Source organism: Hemitrygon akajei, chromosome 1 (assembly GCF_048418815.1).
Source record: "Hemitrygon akajei chromosome 1, sHemAka1.3, whole genome shotgun sequence".
In the NCBI taxonomy this organism is placed as follows: domain Eukaryota; kingdom Metazoa; phylum Chordata; class Chondrichthyes; order Myliobatiformes; family Dasyatidae; genus Hemitrygon; species Hemitrygon akajei.
The window spans coordinates 192,054,174-192,078,206 of NC_133124.1; the positions used below are offsets into that span (position 1 = coordinate 192,054,174).

Here is a 24,033-nt window from a genome sequence, read left to right on the forward strand (position 1 = left end):
TTGCGTGTCCGCGTGGGGTCAGTTCACACTGGTGAACTCTCCCTAAGACTTGTGTCTTGAGTCTGGGTTTCCAACAGAGGGACTGAAGGCTAGCATTGTCAAAATACTCACTTTTTAAAATGTGTAAGGCCCTGAGTGTGAGTACCAGGGAGGGGGGGCGTGGTGTGGGAGGTGAATACACCTCATTATTCGACTGGATATTTGAGGGTTCCGCACTCTGTCCTTGGCGCAGTAATGCAGTGAGAGTTCAGTAGGTGATCCGTGAGGAGGCAGGGGCAGTAGTTCATGCACTCAGGCCGAAGCCCTGCCCTGACCTCTGCCTCGTCCTGCTGCTGGTGCTAACGGCTCTGAGGCCTCACTGCCCCTTGGGGCTGGTTGTTGTTGCCCCTCGAGCTCAGGCTGGCCCCAAGGTCTTTCTTTCCCTGCCCCACAGACCTTCCTGCCTGTCAGAAACTGTCCTTCCCCTGACCCCAGGGTCTCCCCTGTGCCCCTCTCCCTATACTTATCCCCTTCCCCATGCTGCTCTGCCCCTACTCCTGCCCCAGCTACAACTGCCCTTGCCCCTGGCAACTTTGGATCACTGGGAGCTCCTGGTTTGATCTAGTCTCCCCTAGATTCTTGCCGTGACTGCTGGTTCATCAGCATTGCAGCTTCTGGCCTGGGCCAGATGAGGACAGCAGTGTGTTTGGAGGATCACTGGTTTACCATTGTTGGGAAATGGCCGCTGTTAGGATGTTTTTGACATTGGAGAACTGATGGTGGTGGTTTGAACTGGGACTGGACAGTGTGGAGTGTACCCCTGTTGGAGTGTGTTAAGGCTGAGTTTACACCACAGGCCCAACATGCTGATTTTGGGGTCCTTGTTGAGCTCTGCAAATTGGGACAGGTTTTGCTGGATTTTGAATCGTGTCACAAGGCAACTACAGTATGGTCAAGAAATGGTTAAACTGGGAGCAAGTTTCTGCCGGGGTTTAATCGTCTACAAGCGATGATTAAGAGTTTCTTCGACTTGTCTTGCATCTTTCCTGGGTATTTAAGATTGAATGCAATAATATGAGAGTGGTAGGCCCAGAAGCCTGAGCCTCAATTTTGCTGCTTTCCTGAAGGGCAGGAGCACTGTCTATAATCAGCTCCTCTGTGGAGGGAAGAATCTTGCAGGGAATCTAGAGGTACCGGTGTGTGTCTGTAAGGCTGCCTGCCTGTCCTGGTTAAATGTGCTGCTGACTATTACAGGCCTGTTACTGTGGCAACAGGGTTGGAGGGAGAGAGTAGGGGAACTGCTGCAGATGGGATTAGTGCAGGAAGAGTGGATCCAAATCTGCAACTCCACTTGGTATTGATTTCATGTACAAGTTATGGTTTAGTTCAGCTGTGCATTAATGCTCATGGATACAGTCAAATGAAAGTGTTCTTCTGGGGCCAAGGTGCGAAACACAGAAACAACAGTCACATGCAGAACAAGGCACGTATAATTATGCTAGCGGTAAACATACAGTCACAAAAAACATTAAAATCTAACCAAGTGCTGGGTGTCATATTCAGTAGCTTGATGGTGCAGCAAGAGGTCTGCGGCGGTCCAATAGCATGCGCTAGTGCAGCCACAGATGAATGCAATCAGGCTGGTCTTCGACCAAGCGAATGTTGGAGGGCAGCACTGACCGGACGGGCCAGTCCCCTCCCCAGCATGCCTGCCACGCCACACCGCCACTGGGGTCTCCGCCCTGGTCCGTGGGCTACAACCGAGGCTACGCAGCTCGCCCGCCGTCGGTCGCGCCAATGAAGCAGACTTGCAGCATTTTACGTCACCAAGATGGAGTGGAAAGCTTGTCTTGCATACCATCCATGCAGATTAAGGCAGAGCACTGAGGCTAAAGAAGGTAAAAGAAAAACAAAATGTAGAATAACATGTAAACGCTACCGAGAAAGTGCAGCGCGGGTTAAAGGAGGAAAGCAGTGAAGGTGGGCAGGGCTGCTCTGTCATTGGTTGACACTGCCAGCTGCTGGGTCACATGACCTGGGGTTGATTGGGTGCTGTACTGAAGGGGTCTGAGGTCAAAGTTGAGTTTATCGTCATGTGAAGAAGTTCACCTAAACGCAGGTGGAATGAAAAACGTCCTTGCAGCAGCACCGTAGATATGTAGCATCATATTAAACACCGCTGACAAGAGAAACATAAATACAAATTATTATAAGCAAGAACAGTTAGAAACAGGAACAAAACCCAGTCCATTTCATTGCAAAGTGGTCGTAGTGTTGCTAAGCTGTAGTGATTAGTGTTGTGTCGGTTGGTTGAAGGACAGTAGCTGCTCCTGAACCGGGTGGCGTGGGACTTCCGGCTTTTGTACCTTCTGCCTGAAGCTAGCTGCGAGAAGCTGGCATGGCCCAGATGGTGGGCATCTTTTGATCCTGCCATTCCCGGTAAACCAGGAGCTTTCTGAAGTTCTGCTGCCCCTAGTCAGGGTTTACTCCCCTGCACCCCCGGTACTCACTAGATTACACTGATTGACACTTCAGCATCGTCTTGCTTTAAAATCTTCATCCTCGTTTTCAGACTCTTTCATCCTTTAGGCCTCTCTGTCTCCTACAGCTTGCCGTGCACTGGGATCTGGTGTCACTGGCTAGCTTCTATCTCACTGTTATCACTCTTGAACATACCCCTCACACGCTAAGAGATGAACTGATCTCCCAGTCTACCTAGTCATAACAGTTGCACCTGTCTGCCTGCACTGCATTTTCTCTGAAACTGTAGCAGTAACACTGGACTCTGCCGACTTCTACCTCAGTGACGATCTGTTAGGATGGCGTGGAATCAAAAGCTGTCCACTGCATTTTGGTACCTGTTCAAAGTACCTTTATTGTCAAAGTATGCAACCTTGAGATTTGTCTCCTTAAGGGCAGCCTCACAACAAGAAACTGGAAAGAGCCCATTTAAAAAAAAGAATTAACAAACACCCAGTGTGCGGAGAGGGAGAGCGAGAAGAGAAACACAAATCATGCAAACAATAAAAGCAAGCAACAGCTTTCAGAGTGGAAGTGAGTCCGTAGAAACAAAGCCCTGAGCAGCTAGTGCCGGCCACAGCCTCCGCCTCAGTGTCGCAGTGAGTGGAATAAGGCCCAACCCTCGCCTCCAGTCCCAACAGCCTGCCTTTTCAATCCCTCCAACCCCACGTATAAATCATCCAAACATCAGGTTGTCCCTTGCACTGGGACCTGGGCTCCATCAGCAACGATATGCTGTGGGCCTGTGTTGCTGTTCTGTGCAGTGGTGATCTGGGTAGACTAGTGCCATGGCCTGCGGTTAGCAAGAGACGCAGCGCTGGTTTGAGCCGAGCCGAACCTGCCAAGACTCTTCCAAAGTCTTCGAGATCTGGTGTTTTGTATTCTGTGTATTTTTCCCCTTTTTGGGGATTTCTTGCCATTTGCGTGATTTGTTTTTTCTTCTGTGTGTTGGAGGTTTGCTATTTTCCTTTGAAGAGGTTCCATGGTTTTCTTTGTTTCGTGGCTGTCTGTGAGGAAGACAAATCTCAGGGTTGTTTACTGCATACAGACTTTGATAATAAATGTACCTTTGAATCTTTGAAACGTTCTAATTGTATCTGATTCTACCAATACCTCCACAGCGTGTTCCAGACATCAGGCGTTCTCATAAAAAAGTACCCCTCAAATCCCCTCAGAAACTCCCTTCGCTCATCTTAAAAATATGCCCTCTTGTTTTTGAATATGGATACTTCCTCAATTATCTCAGAGTTAATCCTATTGCCATTGATAGTTGTTCGTACAGCTCCCTCAGCTCCAGGTGCTGTTGCCCCCACCCTGAACCCCGCCACCTGCCCATCTGGAAATACTTCCTGAACTCTGCCACCTCTCTCAGTGACTGCTCAAACTTTTCTCAGTGAGGCTTCGGGGGATTGCCTTACCATGCTAGAAGGACAGTGCAGAGGCAAGTTGACAGTGGCATGAACAAGAGGTGAGGGACTTCGAGCTCAGTGCACCCTTGCCTTAACATCCAGGCGACGTCTGATAGACTGCTGGCTGGTGGTGTACAGGCATCGGCACTGGACTTCGAGGGGAATAGTCACGAGTTTGAGTTCGGCCGGTTCCTTGCAAGCTTTCCATTCGTGCTGGGATGAGCGTCAAGCTCGCAACTCGGCCTCATTTTTAAAAAAAAATACCAGTCAAATGCCATGGAAACAGTTAAAAATGGAAATGCGGCACAACAACGTCAATCCCTGAGGGAAGGGAATGGTGTGTTGAAGCTTGAAGCAAGCTTACAGGAAGCTGAAATGTCCACAATTAGTTATTTGTCATAAATTCAGTATGATTTCATGCAGTCTGTTTTCAAAGTTTAAAATAAATTTATTATCAAAGTACATATGTCACTGTATACAGCCCTGAGATTCATTTTCTTGTAGACATTCTCAATAAATCCATAATATAATAATAACCATAACAGAATCAATGAAAGGCCGCACCAACTCGGGCATTCAGGCAGTGTGCAAAGGACAACAAACTGTGCAGATACGATAATAATAAGAAGCAATAAATACTGAGAATGTGAGATGAAGAGTCCTTGAAAGTGAGTTCATAGGTTGTGGGAACATTTCACTGATGAGGCAGGTGAAATTGACCTCTTTTGGTTGAAGAGTCTGATGGTTGAGGGATAGTAGCTGTCATCGCCTGATCCTGGTGGTGTGAGTCCTGAGGCTTCTGTAGCCTCACCACAGTTAAGAGTAGCTCCTTCTGTTCTGATCACCACTCTACAGAACGGATTGGATTGCACTGGAGAGACTACTGCAAAGGTCCACCGGGCTGCTGCCTGGACTGCAGATGCTGGGGGTGGGGGGGATGATTGGGCTGGACTTACTTTCCCTGGAGTGAAGGAGGCTCAGAGGGTGATTTGATAGAGTTGTATCAAATAAGAGGTAGAGATAGGGTAGATCGCCAGTATCTATTTCTTATCGGGGGGGGGGGGGAGGTTCAGTTTTTAAGTTGAGTGAAAGGAGTTTTTAAAAGGGATTTGAGAGATAAGCTTTTATGGCAATGGTTGATGTCTGGAACATGCCGCAGAGGTAATGGTAGAATCCGATAGAACTGGAATGTTTCAAAGGTTCAAAGGACGTTTCTTATCAAAGTCCGTATGCAGTATACAACCCTGAGATTCATTTCCCCATAGACAGCCACAAAGCAAAGTGAACCATGGAACCCGTTCAAAGAGAAACATCAAACCCCCAACACACAGGAAAAGCCCCAAATCACGCAAATGGCAAAAAAAGAGAAAGAAGGGGAAAGCACAGAATACCAAACGTCAGATCACAAAGACGTGGGAAGAGTCTCGATAGATTCAATTCAGTTCAGTGCAGCACTGCGACCCTCGCTATTTGCAGGCCGCAGTGCTGGTTACACGAAACAGAAAGGGAACGTCCAGAAACACATCATAAAGCAAACTGCAGAGTCCATTCCACAAGCTGTGTTGATTAAACCTTGCCCGAGATCTATGGACTCCAGCTCCATCCTCCGGCAGCATTGTGCAAGGGGGGAGAGAGAGAGAGACTGTTCTTACATCGGCATCTTCCTTCCGGAGCATCGAGCAAGAGGGAGAGAGAAAACATTTGTACATCGGCACCTTCCTCCGGGAGCAGAGAGAGAGGGAGAGAGATCGTACATGCGCGTAGAGAGCACAGAACACCCACTCGCCTTCCGCGCTAGTCTTCATTGATTTCAGTCTTCAATGCTTTAATCAACGGTATCAGCAAGAAACAGAGTTGATTATGGGCTCTCCAGGCTTCTTGGCTGCGCGCTTCACTCGAGACCTTGCCTGAGAGAGATCTCTCCCATGGAGACAGCAAAGCGCCAGGGTTGCTCAGTGGGCCAAAAACGACATCAAATGTAAATCACAGGCTCCAGCCGCAGCAGAACCACGTCTGAAAGAAGAAGGTGAAGTAAACGAAGAAGTTTGGTGAACCACCTGAAGGAGGTCGCCTTTGCCTGCATTATTCGCTGGCTTCTCCTCCCTTCCCGAAGGCATTTGTTGACTTTTAAATGGGCAAAGCATAGGAGGATGTGGACCTACTGAGGGCAAATGAAATCAGTGTAGGCGGGTAAACATGGTCAGGGTGAATGACCTGCTTCAGTGCTTTTGGACTCTGTGTGTTACTGTGCTCGATCGTCACAGGGCAGTGAGTAAGTCGCTCAGAGGGGGTTCTCCCCATGTCTCTGCACACGTGGTCAAGTGGGAAGTGTGTGGGAGATTCCACGGTATTCCCATTACTGTGACCATTAAAAAAAAGCCCATGTCAATATTGATTGACCTTTGAACATCAGGAAGTCATGAGTTTGAGCAAACAAGTGGAACCTTCACTGAAGCGGGTAGAGTATCAAACAAGACAGCCTCAATGACATTAATGCACTTCTGCTATTACCAGGAGCCCTGTTAGATAATCAGCTGGAAGTCATGTGTCCATACAATACACTGCATTCTCACAAATTGTGGCAAGTTACAGTGCTGAGCTGATGAACATCGACAGTGCCAGTAAAGTTGGTGTCAGTTTGACCCACATTAAACTTCCAGGTCGGATTGTTTCTTGGAGGGCTTGGGTTAATGTATTTAGCAGGAGCTGCCTCTGCATTATGTTTTAAGGCGCTGCATGTTAACATGAATGAAGTCATTTGCTGGCCAGATTTAACTGTTTATCGGCAGCTGGTCAAGAGGGCCGTGCTTCCAGTTCTGGGGAAGATGGTCGGACCTGAGCTCCGCAGATGTGAGATGCTCAATCAGTCGTTGAGTGGGAAAAGTTGGACAAAATATCCTCCGACTGTGTCCACTGGGGTCGGCTTTACAGTTAAATATCTAGTGGAACGTTGAACGCTGGCCTGGTGCCTGTTACACTTCAACGTGCTCACCTTTCCCACAGTGAATTTCGAGAATGGCTTGTGTTGCGTCCCTCTGGGATCAAACCCCCTGCGCGTACGTATCTGGCGTGGTTATTGTACATTGCTGATGAAGTTGCGTCACTCCTCACAGGATGATGTCTTATCGGGGTGATGTCCAGGTTGTTCCACAGAACACTGTTGTGAGTCACTCCTGAGCATTAGTTTCCACTGGTTATGTCAGACTGGGAACCCACTACAGTAATCCCTCCTATGCTCCTCAGCTTCAGAAGGTTTGCCAGGACACTCCCTGGATTAGAGGGCATGAGCTACGAGGAGAGGTTGGACAAACTTGGTTTGTTCTCTCTGGAGTGGTGCAGGCTGAGAGGGGACCTGGTGGAAGATTTTAATATTGAGAGGGATGGATAGACTGCTGGAATCTTCCCCCCCCCCCCACCCTCCAGGGTCTAACTGTCTAATACTAGGGAGTGAGTCTTATGAAGTCAGAGGGGGAATAATTAAAAGGAGATGTGTGGGGCCCGTTTTAATTGCACAGAGTAGTGGGTGCCTGGAATACCCTGCTAAGAGTGGTGGTGAAGACAGATGCAATAGGAGTGTTTAAGGTACCCTTAGCTAGGCACCCGGGTGTGCAAGGGATGGAGCGATGTGCACTCAGAAGGGATTGGGTGTCCTTTAGCGTAATTATTTTAGCACAACAGTGTGGACTGGAGGGGCTTTTCCCGTGCTGTACTGCTCTATTTAATGCAGTAACCTGACGCTGTGGCATTTTCCACTGGGCCTATGACAACTTTGATCTTCATCCCCGTGCCTCCTTCTGTCCCCAGTACCTGCAAAGCATTGGTCTGTGGCCTGCCGATCATCCCATCTCTGGCCTCCAGCTCTCCATCCTCCAAAGACAGAAAGCTCACGGGCCCCAAATTCACCAAGGGCTACTCTTTCCCAGGCCCCATTTTCCTGCTGGTGGGCCCCGTTGAGGATTAAGGATCAGCAGAGGGCTGTGATGGATATGGACACTGCATGCTGTACAGTGATGATGTGGTTTGGCTTTAACCACAATGCAGTGCTTTGACTCGTGGAATGAAGAAGCTCCCTGGATGTTCATGGTTGTGGTTGGACTTTTTTTTGCTGAACGACAGCTATTATTGAGGGCTTTGTTTGATTCGGCAGAGGCCCTTTGACATTGACATTCTGCAGTTCATTGGGCCTCACTAGCTCTTCTGGAGAAATGCCATGGGTTCAAGACCTTGTACTTAAAATGGAGGGGTTAGTAGGTTCCTGATTAGGACCAGAGGGCACAGCCTCAGAGTAGAAAGAGGTCCCTTTAGAACCGAGATGAGGAGGAATTTCTTTAGCTATCAAGAGGTGAATCTGGGGAATTCATTGCCATAGACAGCTGTGGAGGCCCAGTCATTGCGTATATTTGAGATGGATGTTGATGGGTTCTTGATTAATAAGGACATCAAAGGTTGCATGGAGAAAGTAGGAGAATGGGTTTGAGAGGGAAAATATATTGGCCACAATCGAATGGTAGAGCAGACTCAATGGGCTAAAATGCCTAATTCTGCTCCTTCTAGATGTCTTGTGTACCTAGGGAGTGATGATGCTTACTTTGCATTATTTATTAAATTTTTTGCACTACTTAAAGCCATAGAAGAGTGCAGCACCTGTATGTATTAAATAGTTAAGTTATATGTATTTGCTGTAATTCAGTTTTTTTATTATTATGTATTGAATTGTACTGCTGCTGTGATGTTCTCTGGACATTCATGGCTGCTTGGGCCTGTTTCTTACTGGACAACAGTGATACCAAGGGCCTAGTTTGATTCAGCCGAGTCTCTTTGACACTGTTACTGCTGAAGTTTATTGGGCCGCTCTCATGAGCTGGTATGACATGGGTTCCAGTCCCGCTCCTGGAACACCAGGAATCGGAAGCAAGAGTTGGTCATTCCTGACATTGCAGCTGGCCACAACTCTAAAGCTAAGGAGCTGGAGGAATGAATAAGTCTTCTTGTCCTTCCCATATGCCTGGCTTTTCTGCTTCTCAGCTGGCTTTGGGCTTGGTCACAGAGTCAGTTGGACTTTTGGCCTTGAGGATAGGAGAAGGTGGGGGTGTTTGTAAATCCCAACTCTCCGTGGCCAATGGGTGGGGACAGTATAAACATATGGAAATAGGAGTAGGGCACTCGCCCCTCAAGCCTGCCTTGCCATCCAATGCGATCATGGCTGGTCTATTTTGTACTCATTAGAATTTACTCTAAAGTTCCGGATAATGGACACGTTTTAATAGCTGTGTGACAAGAGAAGAAAAGAGGAAGCTCTATTATCATTTTGTAGGCTCATCCTTCTTAAAGTAATCTTTTAGATTTTGCAGATCTTAGTTATAATTTCATAAGTGCTTGGCTGCTAAGCGGAAGAAGAACTTCTATTGAAACAAGCTTCTGCTTGCGGCTAGTTGGACTGTCATCTCTGAGTTTTTCTTGCAAAATCCTATTTTGTTCTGGTAATCAGTTGGAGAGGGTGGGAGATCGAGAAAGGTCAACCCCCCTCCCCCACCAATCCCCTTTTGGCCTTGCCTGACGTTGGTTTGTAATTCAAATTCTTTAGTGCGATGCTGGAAGTTCACATTGGAAAGAGGAAGTTGAGGACAATCTGCATCACTGCCTGTCAACACATCCTGAAACACAAAAGCCTTGTGAGCACTTTGAAGTGTGCGCGGTATTGCAATCTAGAAGAAACTATCACATTGAAGCAAGCTGGTCATGAGACAATAGCAGCTCTTCCCAGGATAAAGAGAGAGGAGTGGACCTGTTCATTCAAAGAGCCACCACAGGTAAAGTGGACTGAACTGGAATCTTTGTGCATTGTGTGGTTCAATTTTCTCATCCAGTCCAGTTCAATTTACCTGTGCAATGGTGTGCTCAATGCTGAGATATGATGTAGACTCCGATGTACTTAAGCCAGATCCTATCTGTATCTCTAAAGCAATTAATCTCTGCAGTGACGCAGAGAGATGTAATAGATCAGTACAGACAGATAGCAGAGGAGCTGAGGCTGATTGAGTACAAATGATCTCTTGAAGGAGAGGTAATTGATTGGCTATGATATCCCTGAGACAATCCCACCCCTCAGTCACAGAGTCATACACCATGGTGACTGAATCAGATGGATGCATTTTTATGATTGGATTTCAGGTCAGAGGCTCGGTCTCTTTTGAGATTGGTTAGGGCAATGCTTGTCTCTTGATGTTAACCTTAGAAATGGATGATACTGGTTGTGTGTAATAATATTGTGGATGAGTTAGGATGTTTGTCACTTTAAAATTCTGTTCCTGAATGCCTGCCTTGCTCAGATGAATGAAGGAACTGGATCTCAGCTGAATACTGAGGGTATCTCACACAACAGTACCCACTCCTACATGGGCACGATTCCAGTAGACACTGTCAGGAACAGGATCCTGGCTATTTTGCTCCATCTTGCTCCCATAGTCTTGATTTTCAAGGACAATTATGATAAGACTAGAAACAGCATTAGACCATTCAGCCCTTTATGAGTCTGCTGTGCTGTTCAATCATGGCTGACTACAGATGTTCTTTTCCATCTGTGGATCAACTGGCTCCAATAGTCTTGATTTTCAAGGATAATTACTATAAGACGTAGGAACAGCATTGGACCATTCAGCCCTTTGAGTCTGTTCTGCCATTTAGTCATGGCTAATTACATATGTTCTCTTCCATCCGTGGATCAGTGGGCTTGGCAGTAGCTGAGACCCAAAACCAAGATGTTTCTGGCCTCCTAAGATAGTTGCTGGAGTTGGGAACAATAAATTTATAAATGTTAGAAGTCATTTAACACAGAAGGGTGTTATAACCTAGAATGGTCTTGAAGGGATTAGCATCCATATGGAAGTTCAAAGGTCATTGGCCACATACTTGAGGCTCACTTTTGTAGGAAGGTGGTTGTTACTGGTTGCAGCCAAGGGCCTGGATCATTGATATGGAGCTGTGAGTTCAAAACCCACTGAAGCAGCTGCGAAATTTAAATTCAAGTAATTTATAAAATATGGAATATTCTTTTAGGTTTTCTTTTATATAAAAAAAAACAACTAGTCTTGGTAACTAATGAAACCCATCTGGTTCACTGGGGCCTACCTTGACTGATGTATCCCATACATGATAGCAAGCCTTATGTGCGCGACACTAGCCGTTCTCTCAGTTCAAGGGCAGCTGACGCTGGAGGATCAGTGGCTGGCGATGCCGACAATTTGTGAATGAGTAGTTGGATGTCTGGGATTGGGCCACATGCTCACTGTAAACCATCTGAGGTCACTGATGTTGCGGACTTCCAGATGTGCCAGAATCAGCTTGCTCTCCGTGGGTGTCTCCCTCAACGTAGTGAGGATTGGCAGTGTGGCGTGGCCACATAATCCCTCTGTGCCGACGCAGTGGGGTGGGGACGAGGGAGAACGAGCTCTGCCCGTGAAGTGCCTGAAGTGAAAGCTTCAACAGCTGACTGAGCCTAACTTTGCCCGTAGACAGACTTTGAGCACGCCTTTTGATATTTGGATTTGGTTGCCTTCCAAAATGTTAGAAGATTAACAGTCATCTAAGCTTTTAAACACCACACAAAAAAAAGACACTTTGTCTAAACTCGACTAATTCAGAAAAAAAACACAATCGAATATTCCCAGCTGCTTCTGCCATGTACAAACCCAGGAGTACTCAGCGTATCTTGAACAGATCTCTTGTACAATTAAGAATTCCTGATCTCCCAGTCTACCCCACCATGGACCATATTTCACTAGCTGTTCCAGTACAATGGCCATGATGAGTTAGTCTTCCTCTGTAACTGTAACACTATATTTGGCATTCTGTTTTCCTTTTGTAGTGCCTCAGTGTACATAAGTGTGTAATGATCTCTGGATAGCCTGCAACACTTTTCACTGTATCTCAGTACATGTCAATAATGAACCAGTTACCAAATCTGGTGCTGAATCTCCAGATACAGTTGCCGAAAGTTGGAAATGGAGCCTCTAACATTTTCCAGTCAGTCTAAGACTGGACTGATGGCTTAGTGGCTGCCTGTGGCCTTATAAGATTTGTATAGGATGATGATTTTAATCGCACTGACGTTCCAAGGCTTGAAGTGCATTGCTGTCATGATATTGTAATACCAAAGTATTTGAAATGACATAAAAATCACACCTCACTACCTTCATACAAGCATTGCCTTTTCACATTTGTAACCGGCACAAGAATTTGCATCAAAAAAGCAATTTTAATGACTGGCCACTTTGCATTCACTCTGTGTGATATTGGGCCTTCACTCCCTGGAATGTTAATCTTCTCCCAACTTTTGTACTTCGGGTTTACTGTAGGTGATTGGGCTGGCAGCAGCTTGGAAATACATTAAACCTCAGTGTAACTGCAGTAACAATGAATGGATACTGTATTCTGGACTTCTGACCCATCATCAGCTCTTTTTTATGATACATAATTAAATCTTAAGGGAGTTTTCATTTCAGTAACAACACTCTCATCACCAGATGTTTTAAATCCTCTCTTGGTTATCTTTATTGCCAAGGCAGCCTTTAAAAACTTAATTTGGTATTGGGAAACATTTTGAAACTATCCAGACAGAATTAGCAATGAGTAAAAAGGCCAACTGTGAATTGTGTCAAGAAAGCCTGTAAAAGACAAATTGTTTGTTAAAGACAGACTGTGTTGAGCTAGTTTTTGGATTCTTTGAAATGATGAGTGAGGGGGAAACGTGGTTGATGTAGTATATGGAGTTTTCAAATGTATCTGATACAGTGCCTCATAATAGGCTTGTTGTCAAGGTTGAACCTTGAGGAATCGAGGAGTAGGGATTGTTGTGCCATCATGTGGTAAAGAAACAAAAAAAAATGTGGAAGAGTCAGGTTATTTTTTAGTGTGGGAGAGACGTGTACAGCAGAGCTCTCCAACTTTATAAACGGTCACAGAAAATGAGCAGAAAAAGTCAGAGAGCACCAATAAATCACTAGCACACTCACTCACTCCATGGAAATGAATAAACAGTTGACGTTTCAGGCCAAGACCCTTCTTCAGGACTGGAATGGAAGAGGGAAGATGCCAGAATAAAAAAGGAGTTTGGGGGGAGGCGAAGAAGAACTAGCTAGAAGGTGATGGGTGAAGCCAGGTGGATATGAAAGAGAAAGAGTTGGACAGGAAGGAATCTGTTAGGAGAGGAGAGTGGACCAGAGGAGAAAAGGAAGGAGGAGGAACACCAGAGGGAGGTAATATGCAGGCGAGAGGAGGTAAGAGGTCAGAGTGGGGAATAGAAGAAGAGGGAATTTTTAACCAGAAGGAGAAATTGATGTTCATGTGTCAGTTTGGAGGCTACCCAGACAGAATTTAAGGTGTTGCTCCTCACTGTTTCAGCTATAGTTGGACGGCAGGGTCCCATTCCAGGAGCTACACTTTGTAATATTTTGACTCTTTCCCAAAGTGCTCCCATTATTTGTTTTCCCTGTAAGCACTGTTTGTTCGCATGAAGATGATAATGTAGATTCATATCTCCACTGGTAGCTATCTTGTAAATTGGCCACAAGTTGTCCCCACCACCCGTCCCCCGGCACCCTAGGTCCTGTTGATTGAATGAAGGGCAGAGTGAGAAACAGTACAACATAGGAACAGGCCCTTTGCAAATTAAACTCAATCTCCTCTGCTCTACGTAATCCATATCTCTCCATTCCCTGCATAACAAGTATCTTAACAACCTCTCAAGTGTCACTATTGTATCTGGTTCCACCACTCCCCTGGCAGCCTGTGTTTTTTAAAAAAACCTTGCCCTACTCATCTTCAAGCTTTCCATTTCTCAGCTTAAATGCATGTCCTCTGCTACTTGATATTTCTACCCTAGTGATAAAGATTCTGACTGTTTACCCTCTCGAAGCCTCCCAGAATCATATACGTTTCTGACTGGTCTTCCCTCAGCCTCCGGCGCTCCAGAGAAAACAACACAAGTTTGTCCAACCTCCCCTGGTAGCTCGTACTCCGTAATCCAGGCAACATCGTGGTAAACGTTTGCACCTTCTCCGAAGCCTCCACGTCCTTCCTATAATGGGGGCGATCAGAACCGCCCACAATACTCCCAAGTATAGCTTAACCAAAGTACTATACAGCAGCAACATGACTCCCTGAATTGCACTCAGTGCTGTGACCAGTGAAGGCCAGCGTGCCAGATGCCCCAATACCCGTCTAACCACTTTCAGGGAGCTCTGGACTTCCACTGTTGAGATTCACGCAGTCAGTGGCCAATGGTGTTTCATTCATTTGACAACCGAACCAAAGATCGACCGGTTCTCTTGTGTGTTTCAAGGCCGTTCGTGTTCCTGTGTTTGTAATTTAGTTCTCTGTTAAGTCAGTGGTATCCATTTTAACACCCGGTTTTATCTTCCCTCAGTGTGATGATCAGTGGGAATAGAAATGCCTTATGTGGATCGATACAGCCGTGTCTGTGGGTTCTTGGACATTGAGGAGGTCGAAGGCAGCGGGAAGTTTCTGCGGCGGTACTTCATCTTGAACACAACAGACAATGCACTCTTTTGGTACATGGATAACCCGCAGGTACATGCACCCTAACGTCAGCTATTTGTAGTGTGGTGATGTTTTGGTAAAATAAAGCGAGGAGTTTTGTGAGAGCTGTTTTGTGTGGCCTGGCTTTCTGTACTTTGTGGTTACCACTTGCCTTCATCTAGGCTAGTGACCTGAAGATCTGAAAATTTGCCCCCTCTGTTCTAAGCAAAGCACATGGTGTAGTGATTTAAGCTGTTTGAACTCTAGGTTCATGGACATAAAAGGAACCTAATTTTAGGTTTGCACTTTATTGCACATGCATTGTTTTGTTATCTGTTTAGTACGTGTGAGAGTATTCCTTTCTTGATGTCTTTATGCTCCCATTTCTGCTGATTTAAATTTCTTGCCTAGAGAAGGATTAAGTGGAAGTTCCCCTAGTGGATCTTTTCCACAGGGGGCAACTAGAGCAAAGATTAAATGCAAATTTTTACCAAAAATAGGAGAGTGTTCAGCACTTGACCCCTTTCTGCGTGTGTGAGATTTTTCCTCTCCTAACTTCTTAGACCTCCTTATCCTTCTCTGGGCTGAGTTTGTACACAACAACCAGCGTCCGGTTTAAAATGATTAATTGAGCTGTCATCTGGAGTACTGTGTGCGGTTATGAACCTTTTATCTTGGGTGGATTTGGAGGCAGTCTGTTAGTTCAAGGTCCAAAAATCACTTGGTCACTTCGTCCTTTTCAGTTTCTGAATCGAATCCCATGAAGTTCCAGCCAATTTCCATGAAAGGAAGATGGTGGATATATGAAAAAAAATGTTTGTGGCAGAGAGCAGGGCAGTGGATTAGTTTGGAATTACTGCATGGAAGATGTCAAATTTTGTACTATTAGATTCTGAGAATATAAATGTTGCAAAGCCAATGCTTAGTAGTCTTTATTGAGATAATGCAACCAATTGCAGAGCATCACCATATCAACTAACCCTGCCTGCTTGAAACTTAGACTCTCCATTAAAGCTTTGCAATGAATGGGTCTTCATTGTCCTCTGATCGTGCTCTCTACCAATTTCATCACTATTCATTGAAGCATTAAAGTAACCTAATGGATGAACCTTATAAGTAAAGTTTCAGAGCATTTTGCAGATCCTTTATTGGAGGAGAAGGTAACAAGATGATTTGGGTCTGTTAAAGCTTAGAAGAGTTTGTTTGAAACATAGAAGATCTTGAGGCATCTTGACACATGCGAAGAGGAGCTTTTGTATGAGAATCTGGACCTAGGGGTGTCACTTTAAAAGTAAGTGATCATCTGTTTGAGAAAGGTAGTTCGTTTCTTCTCTCAGAAGGTCATGAACCTGGGTGGGTAGCGGTGTGAAATGTCAGGAGGATGTGATGAGATTCAGGGTGACTTGGACAGGTTGGGTGAGTGGGCAAATGTATGGCAGATGCAGTTTAATGTGGATAAATGTGAGGTTATCCACTTTGGTGGCAAGAACAGGAAGGCAGATTACTATCTAAATGGAGTCAAGTTAGGAAAAGGGGAAGTACAATGAGATCTAGGTGTTCTTGTACATCAGTCAATGAAAGCAAGCATGCAGGTACAGCAGGCAGTGAAGAAAGCTAATGGCATGCTGGCTTTTATAACAAGAGGAATTGAGTATAGGAGTAAAGAGGTCCTTCTGCAGCTGTACAGGGCCCTGGTGAGACCACACCTGGAGTATTGTGTGCAGTTTTGGTCTCCAAATTTGAGGAAGGACATTCTTGCTATTGAGGGAGTGCAACGTAGGTTCACAAGGTTAATTCCCGGAATGGCGGGACTGTCATATGTTGAAAGATTGGAGCGACTGGGCTTGTATACACTGGAATTTAGAAGGATGAGAGGGGATCTGATTGAAACATATAAGATTATTAAGGGATTGGACACACTGGAGGCAGGAAGTATGTTCCCGCTGATGGGTGAGTCCAGAACTAGAGGCCACAGTTTAAGAATAAGGGGTAGGCCATTTAGAACAGAGATGCGGAAAAACTGCTTCACCCAGAGAGTGGTGGATATGTGGAATGTTCTGCCCCAGAAGGCAGTGGAGGCCAAGTCTCTGGATGCATTCAAGAGAGAGTTAGATAGAGCTTTTATAGATAGCGGGGTCAAGGGATATGGGGAGAGGGCAGACACTGGGTACTGATTGTGTATGATCAGCCATGATCACAGTGAATGGTGGTGCTGGCTAGAAGGGCCCAATGGCCTACTCCTGCACCTACTGTCTATTGTCTATTGAACCTGTACGATTCTCTTCCTTCAAAGGGTTGTGGAAGCAGTCACAGAGGGCCCTTCAGCCCAAGTTGTCCACGTTGACCCTGTCTAGACTATATCCATTTGCTTGCACTTGGCCCATAATCCCTCAAAATCAGGGGATCCCAACATTTTTATGCCCATGAACCCCTACCATTACCCAAGGGAGCCATGGATCCCAGATTGGGAACCCATGCTCTAAATCTTGTACCTGACCAAATGTCATTTGTGTTGTTACTGTACCCACCTGAACCATTCCACATCCCAACTACCTTCTGTATGAAGTTGCCCTTTTACTTCCCTTTTAAATCTTTCCCCCTTTCACCTTAAGCCTATAATCCTCTAATTTTGGATTCGCTTTCCTTGGAGGTACGGAGTGCATGCATTCACCCTATCTGTGGCCCTGAAAATTTTAGACATCTCAATAAGGTCACCCACCCCAGTTACCTTCGCTCAGAAGAATAAAGTCCTAGCCTGCCCAACCTGTTGCCTCCCGCTTGTCCCGGCAACGTTCAGTGAGATCCCATTAAACTGAAAAGAGTGCAAATGTAATTTAAGGATGCTGCTAGTAATCAAGGGCCTGTGAGATGTCGACCAGGCTTGGACTTTATCCTTGTATTGTGGGAGGTTGAGATTGATCATCATGAGGGAAGGTGAACGAGTTCAGGGAAGGGGAACAAAAACTAGAGGTCTGAGGTTTAAGGTGAGAGGGGAAAGATTTAACAGGAACCTACGGAGCAACTTCACATGGAAAAAAAGTGCACATATAGAATGAAGATGTTGAATCATGCACAATATTAACATTTAAAAGACATTCAGGTAAGAACGTGGATAGGAGGGGTTTAGAGGGGTATGAGCCAAATGCAGGCCCATGGACACACAAAATGCTGGTGGAACACAGCAGGCCAGGCAGCATCTATAGGGAGAAACGCTGTCGACGTTTCGGGCCAAGACCCTTTGTCAGGACTGGGACAGTGCTTCTCCCTATAGATGCTGCCTGGCCTGCTGTGTTCCACCAGCATTTGTGTGTGTTGTTTGAATTTCCAGCATCTGCAGATTTCCTCGTGCAGGCCCATGGATTAGCTTGGTCGGCAAGGACAAGTGAGCCTGTTTCTCTGCTCTATTACTGTGCCTCCGTCGCTCTAAATATTTGAATATTTTTAAACCAGGCGCAGATAGATTCATAAGCTACATTTATAAAATATAGATAGCGGCTATATTTCATTAGAAGTTTGAGGAGATTTGGTATGTCACCAAAACCTCTTACAGATTTCTGTAGATGTACCATGGAGAGCGTTCAAACTGGCTGCATGACCGTCTGGTATGGGGGGGGGGGTGTGGGGAGGAGGTGGCTACTGCATAGGATCAAAGTAAGCTGCAGAGGGTTGTAAAATTAGCCAGCTCTGTCTTGGGTACTAGCCTCCATAATATCCAGGTCATCTTCAAGGAACAGTGCCTCAGAAAAATGGTGTCCATCATTAAGGACGTCCACCACCCAGGGCATGCCTTCCTCTGGTTGCTACCATCAGGAAGGAGGTACAGAAGCCTGAGGGGACACACTCAATGATTCAGGAACAGTTTCTTCCCCAAGTGGACATTGAACCACGATAACTGCCTCAGTACTTATTTTAATTTCCTTTAATTTAATTTACTTACACACACACACACACACACACACACACACACACACACACACACACACACACACACACACACACACACACACACACACACACACACACACACACACACACACACACACACACACACACACACACACACACACACACACACACACACACACACACACACTTTTTCTCTCTCTATTATTCTAATTCTGAAGTAAAGTGGTGCAAGGTGACCAGAGATAGGCAGAAATGCAGAATTTAGATCAGCCATGATCTCACTGAATGGAAGGGCAAGCTGGAGGGGTACGACCTACTCCCAGCACAGATTTGTACATTGGGAAAACTAGTTATCTTCAGTAGTTTAAAAAACCCTGCTGCAATTGTGCTTTTTTTTTTTGGTGCGTGGCTCAATGTGTTCACCTAGGTTGCAAAATAATGTTTAGTCTTCAGGGTGAGGAGGTCCTCCTGCACTTTCCTGTAGCCCAATATATGTTGTGGGTGGGTACCACACCCTGTGGCTTTCATACTGGCTGATCTTAAAGGTGTGAGTGTTGACTCTCTATCTGATTGCAGCAGTCTGCTCGAAGTGTCAGACAGAGCTTTGCATCTTGACAGCCACTGTTTTATCAGCAGTCTGCCCATGCAAAATTCAGAATGGGCTCCGGGAATTAAATATAGTTCGTTTGCAATAAATATTTGGGTAGGACGTCAGACTGGGGTGATGTAAGTTCGAAGTATGATGGAGCAATCCACTTGCAACATTTGGCAGCAATGCCAAGTGGAGAGTGATTTACAGTGTGTGAGATCAGGGCTGGAGATCCAGGAGCATAGGGGTTTGTGACAGAGCAGCAGTAAGGTAGCCTTTGGTCTGTCAAGGGGAGGGTTTGCTTGAATGGAATGGGAGAGATGAGGGATATTGGTAAGTCAGGACTGATGGAGCATTCTTGAGCAAAGATGAAAGAGTAGCAGGAAAAAAATAATATTCTTAAAGGTTTGAAGACAGTCTTTTACATTAGAATTAAAGTATGGAACTGTTGCAGTGTTGGGATGCCCCTAGACAATGGGAGGTGGCAAGAAGGGCAAATATTTCAGAAAGGTGCAAGAACCAAATAGCAGGGCTGACGAGCTCCGTAACCATCCTGAAGTGAAGTGCAGGTGTAGGGAAAAGATTGGGGGGAGTTTCTAAGCAATGTATGGGGGAATTACCTTGACCAGAATGCTTCCTTTTCAGTAACGGTGCTGTACTGGGGAATAAAACTGGAAATTTGGAACATTTTTCTGTGGGAGTACGTGTGGGGAATTGTGACAATGTCATCGATTTAGGAGAAAAAGCCAGCTGTTAAAATGATCAGCTGGAGGATTGTTGTTAGAGAGTTGAGAGCTGTGGAACTGGTATACCCCTCAAAGATTGGGAGGTGAAGAATGAGAGTGAAGACTTCCAAAGGGAGGTTTGCTCGGGTACAGATTAAGTACTTTCCCTCTTGGAGGAGGGCAGGATTTCCTGAGCCAGAGCTCTGAGGCAGTGAGCGATACCTGCTGGGAAATTCTTGGGTCAGTAGTGATGATGCACACTTTGTGGTGGCAAAATTCCATTCTGTTCTGCTCACAGTTTCAGCAAAACCACATTTTGGAGACTCTGTCCAATATAGAGCTGCTGCTGGTGACCATGCCTGAGAATGGACTTCTAGTCAACAGAGAAGAAATGATTTGGAGCAAAGATTTACAGTAAACCAAAAAAAAAGTCTGCTGGAGGAACTCAGCAGGTTGGGCACTGTCTGTGGAATTTTTAACATTTCCGGGCAACAACGGGAACCCAGGGTTTTGACCTGAAATGTCGACAATTCCTGTCTCCCCACAATTCCTCCCGCAGATTGTTTCTGAATCAGGTTTTATCACTGACATTGAAAGTTGTTTTGTGGCAGCAGTACAGTGCAAGATGCAAGAAATTGCTGTAAGTTACATTAAAAAATGGTGCGAAAGAGGAATGGGGAGCTGGCGATCAGCGGTTCACAGACTGTCCAGAAACCTGATGGTAGAGGCTGTTCTCGAAATGTTGAGTGTGGGTCTTCGGGCTCCTTCCTGATGAGAAGAGGACATGTTCCAGACAGTGGGGATCCTAAGGATGGATGTTGTCTTCCCGAGGCACAAACTCTTGAAGATGTTGCGTCTGACTCAAGCATCTCAGTCTCTTGTGTCTCTCTCAGCTTTATAGCAAATGTCAGCTCGGTAGCACCCAGGGCAAACGCAGAAAGCTTAGGTGTGACTAGGGTAGGGAGTACGAGAGAGGGAAAGAGTTTGTGTATGGGCTGCAAGTAACGTAAAAGGGACACAGGAATAGAAAAAAAATCAGGGAAAGGTACAGCCGGGAGTTCCTGTAGGTGCAGTGGAGGTGAGTAAGGGTTAGGGCTAGTATTAGGTAATGGTGTTGTACTTTGTCTTGTTACCCCCGTTGTCGCAATGAAGTTCCTCCTTCACTGTGACATCCAGGGCTAATTGAATTTGGATGGGATGGACAACAAAGAAAATCTTCCATGTTTTATAAACTTTGTCCACTTGCGTCCGGTTCTGGTTGTGAGGTAACCAAAGCTACGTGCACGGGAGCATTTAAGTTACTGTGCAACTTAGAGGGAATGGTGGTGGCAGGTTGTGTTCACCCGTCGGGGTAATAGATAAGGAATAGACGACGAGAACTTTGCTCAGGCCCAGAGTCCAAACCTTGAATGTCAGTCTCAAAGTTGCAGTTGGGCGATAAGGGTTTGGGCAAGTGGCTTCTCGTTGGACTGGGGAGTTGCTTTTACTCTTTTGTTTGAATCTAACTTGTGTTTAATGTCCAAATGTGGTTTCTGCAGACATCTCTAGATCTGGCACCTCATTCCTTGTATTACCACCTGATGGTATGTACTGGCTTCTAGTCGAGTTTGATACAGTTCCTGTTGTATTATAGTGTGTCATAACTGTACAGCACAGATGTGGATTTACTCAACAGCTGCTGACGTCTGGTATCAAAGAAAGAAAGGACCTCGCAGACATCAAAAGCACACGTGCTTTGTTCTTCATTCTTAGCTGCAGGCACACAAGGAGGTTAAAGTTCACCAGTGTGGGTGGTGTCGGTATGGGTGCTCACTAGTAGTTTATCTCAAACACTGTTTATTTTACACAGTCAGCAGTGTAGTTAGATACATCTGGATTCCCTGTTTGCCAGATGTGGATTACACAGCTAATGCCTAGAACAACACTCCTGGCCAACTCTCTCCAGTTGTAAGCGCTCAGTGTTGGCTTGGAGGGCTGTTTCCATTTTGGGCACGTGTGTGTTTGGATGCTAGCCCGTGCCTGGCTTACTGGGGCTTTCAACGCTCTTCTGTCACGGTACATAGTACAGGCAGAAGGGGGTTGTGCCCTCCCTTTTTTTTGTTTTCTTCTTCTCTTCCTTCTGTGTACCCACTGCCCTGTATAAACTTTGATGTCGACAACAACACAAGACACACACTCAAAATTTTAAGAACAGCTTCTTCCCCTCGATTCTGAACGGACAATGAACCCATGAACACTACCTCAATATTTTTGCTCTCTTTTTGCGCTACTTATTTAATTTGATTTCATATTTCTTATTGTAATTTATAGCATATTTTATGTCCTGCACTTCACTGCTTCTGCAAAACAACAAATTTCCCAGTGATAATAAATCTGAAAGTTTGCCAAAGAACATGGCCCCAGCGAACAACATGGCCAAAGGCGACATCCTATAGACAGTTCACAAAACTATTTATTTTACTCTTCTTCTTTCGTGTATCATTCTGCTACTATTGGAACCTGGGATTTACATTTTGATAATGTGTTTTCAGGCCCTTTGAGTGATCAGGTAGCTTTGCTGTCTCCAAGGGAGTTCAGTGAGATTTTGAGCGAGGTGTGTGGCCTGGAGGCCAAGAAGCCTGGATACACAATGTGCGACCATGATCGACTCCATTTCTTGTCGATTAAGTGTCGAGGAAGAGTGAAATCAACAAGACGAGGGCGGAAAGCGAGCGGGTGTTCAGTGCTGCCTGCCCGTGTCTCTCACTCCCTCACTCTGTTCCACTCGCTCACTACTGCCGTAGGAAGGTGCCTGCGTGTGACTGATGTGTCTCTCGTTCTCACGAGCTGCTCCCCAAGAAAGGTGTCTGTGTTCAACTGGTCTCTCTTTCCCTCACGTGATGGTGCTGGAGCTTTGGGCTTGGGCAAAGTCTAATCACTGTGGTTCGTGGACTAGGCTCTTTAGTTCATGTTATATGTGTTTCTATTTAGTGATTTTTCTTTTTTTTATTGCCATTTTGGTGCAATTATGATGAAAGAAGACTGACCCTGCAGCCAAACGACACAGCGCTGAGCTAAAATGAACTGAACTGAACAGACCGTTCCTAGACTGTTTCAATGACTTTATGGTTTGATGGTTAATATTCAGTGATTTTCACCCATTTTCTGGTGTTTGCATGATTTGTACTTTTGCACGTTGGGGATTTGATGTTTTTCTTCGAAAGGATTCCATGGTTTTCTTTGCTTCCTGGCTGAGTTGTGTGAGGACGAATATCAGGACGAATACTGCACACATACTTGGATAATAATTGTACTTTGAATCTTTGATCCTGATTCTGGTACGAGTCTTCGATGTAGTCAGTTTCTGGTGTGGTCGAGCTGCTTATCTTGGAGCACCCTGGTGAATTTTCTGACGCCACAAAGCCATAAACGTGCAGGCCAAACATGGGAGCCCATCAGCCCATCCTGTCCGTGCTGCTTGGGGAGCAAGCTCCTGGGCCTAACCCCACCTTCCATCCGGGGATCCACAGCTCAGACTCCTCCGGTTCGTACCCAAGCGGCGCTTAATTGTGAGGAGGGTTTTCTTCATCTCTGCTCCCTCAGGTAGTGAGCTCCACACCCCACCTGCCTCTGGATAAGCAGGGCAGTGGGCCCGTAGCTCATCAATCCATTTTGAAGGATGCTCGCTGTCCAGAACATGCTCTTATTAGCACCATCAGAGAGAAGGTGGTGGAGCCTGAAGACCCATGCTCAGAAACTAGGGAACTTCTGATTAAGATGGTGCTACTGAACGTGTGTGGTAGTTAAAAAGCTAACAAATCCGTCCAAAAACATTGCTAAAATACCTTTTCTGAGGTAAATTATGTTGATCAGAAGCTGGTCTTTTTTTTTGTTGTTTAACTGGCTTCTTTCAGGTTTCTTGCTTTGTGGCTACCTGTGAGCAAACAAATCTCAAGGTTGTATAGTTTATACATCCATTGATGATGTTCTTTCAGTCTTTTAATTTTTAGAATTAGATTCTTCTCCTCTGACAGTCCCTGATGTCTATCTCGCTATTTTGAGCTGTTTTTTCATTATTTTTTAAAACATTCTTTTTTTATAACTTATTTTTATGTATTGCGCTGTACTGTTGTAGCATAGCAACCAATTCCTCGGCTTGTCAGTGATAATAAACCTGATTCTGAATGTTTCTGCCAACTTCCTGAAAGCTCTGATTTTAACCCCACAGCGATGAGATGTAGGTCCTTCCTAATTATCTTGGCCCCTCAACATTCTGTGCACTTCTGCCATCCTGTTCTGAGGAAAACAACTTCGTCCCCTCCAAACTTTCCAAGTAGCTATAGTCCTGGCCAGGTCCCCTCTGCGCCCTCTCCCACCGTTCATATAACCC

The 24,033-nt window shown here is 45.6% G+C and overlaps 1 protein-coding gene across 4 annotated transcripts in view; it reads left to right on the top strand.

The window, feature by feature from the left end:
• Nucleotides 1-24,033, top strand: part of LOC140734296 (pleckstrin homology domain-containing family A member 2-like) — a 111,353-nt gene that overhangs the window by 14,551 nt on the left and 72,769 nt on the right. For all 4 annotated transcript variants that reach the window (XM_073058092.1, XM_073058065.1, XM_073058083.1 and 1 more), the window contains exon 2: nt 14,332-14,495. In XM_073058092.1, the coding sequence (XP_072914193.1) occupies nt 14,355-14,495 (141 nt within the window). In that variant the 5' untranslated portion in view covers nt 14,332-14,354. The remainder of the gene's footprint in view (nt 1-14,331; nt 14,496-24,033) is intronic.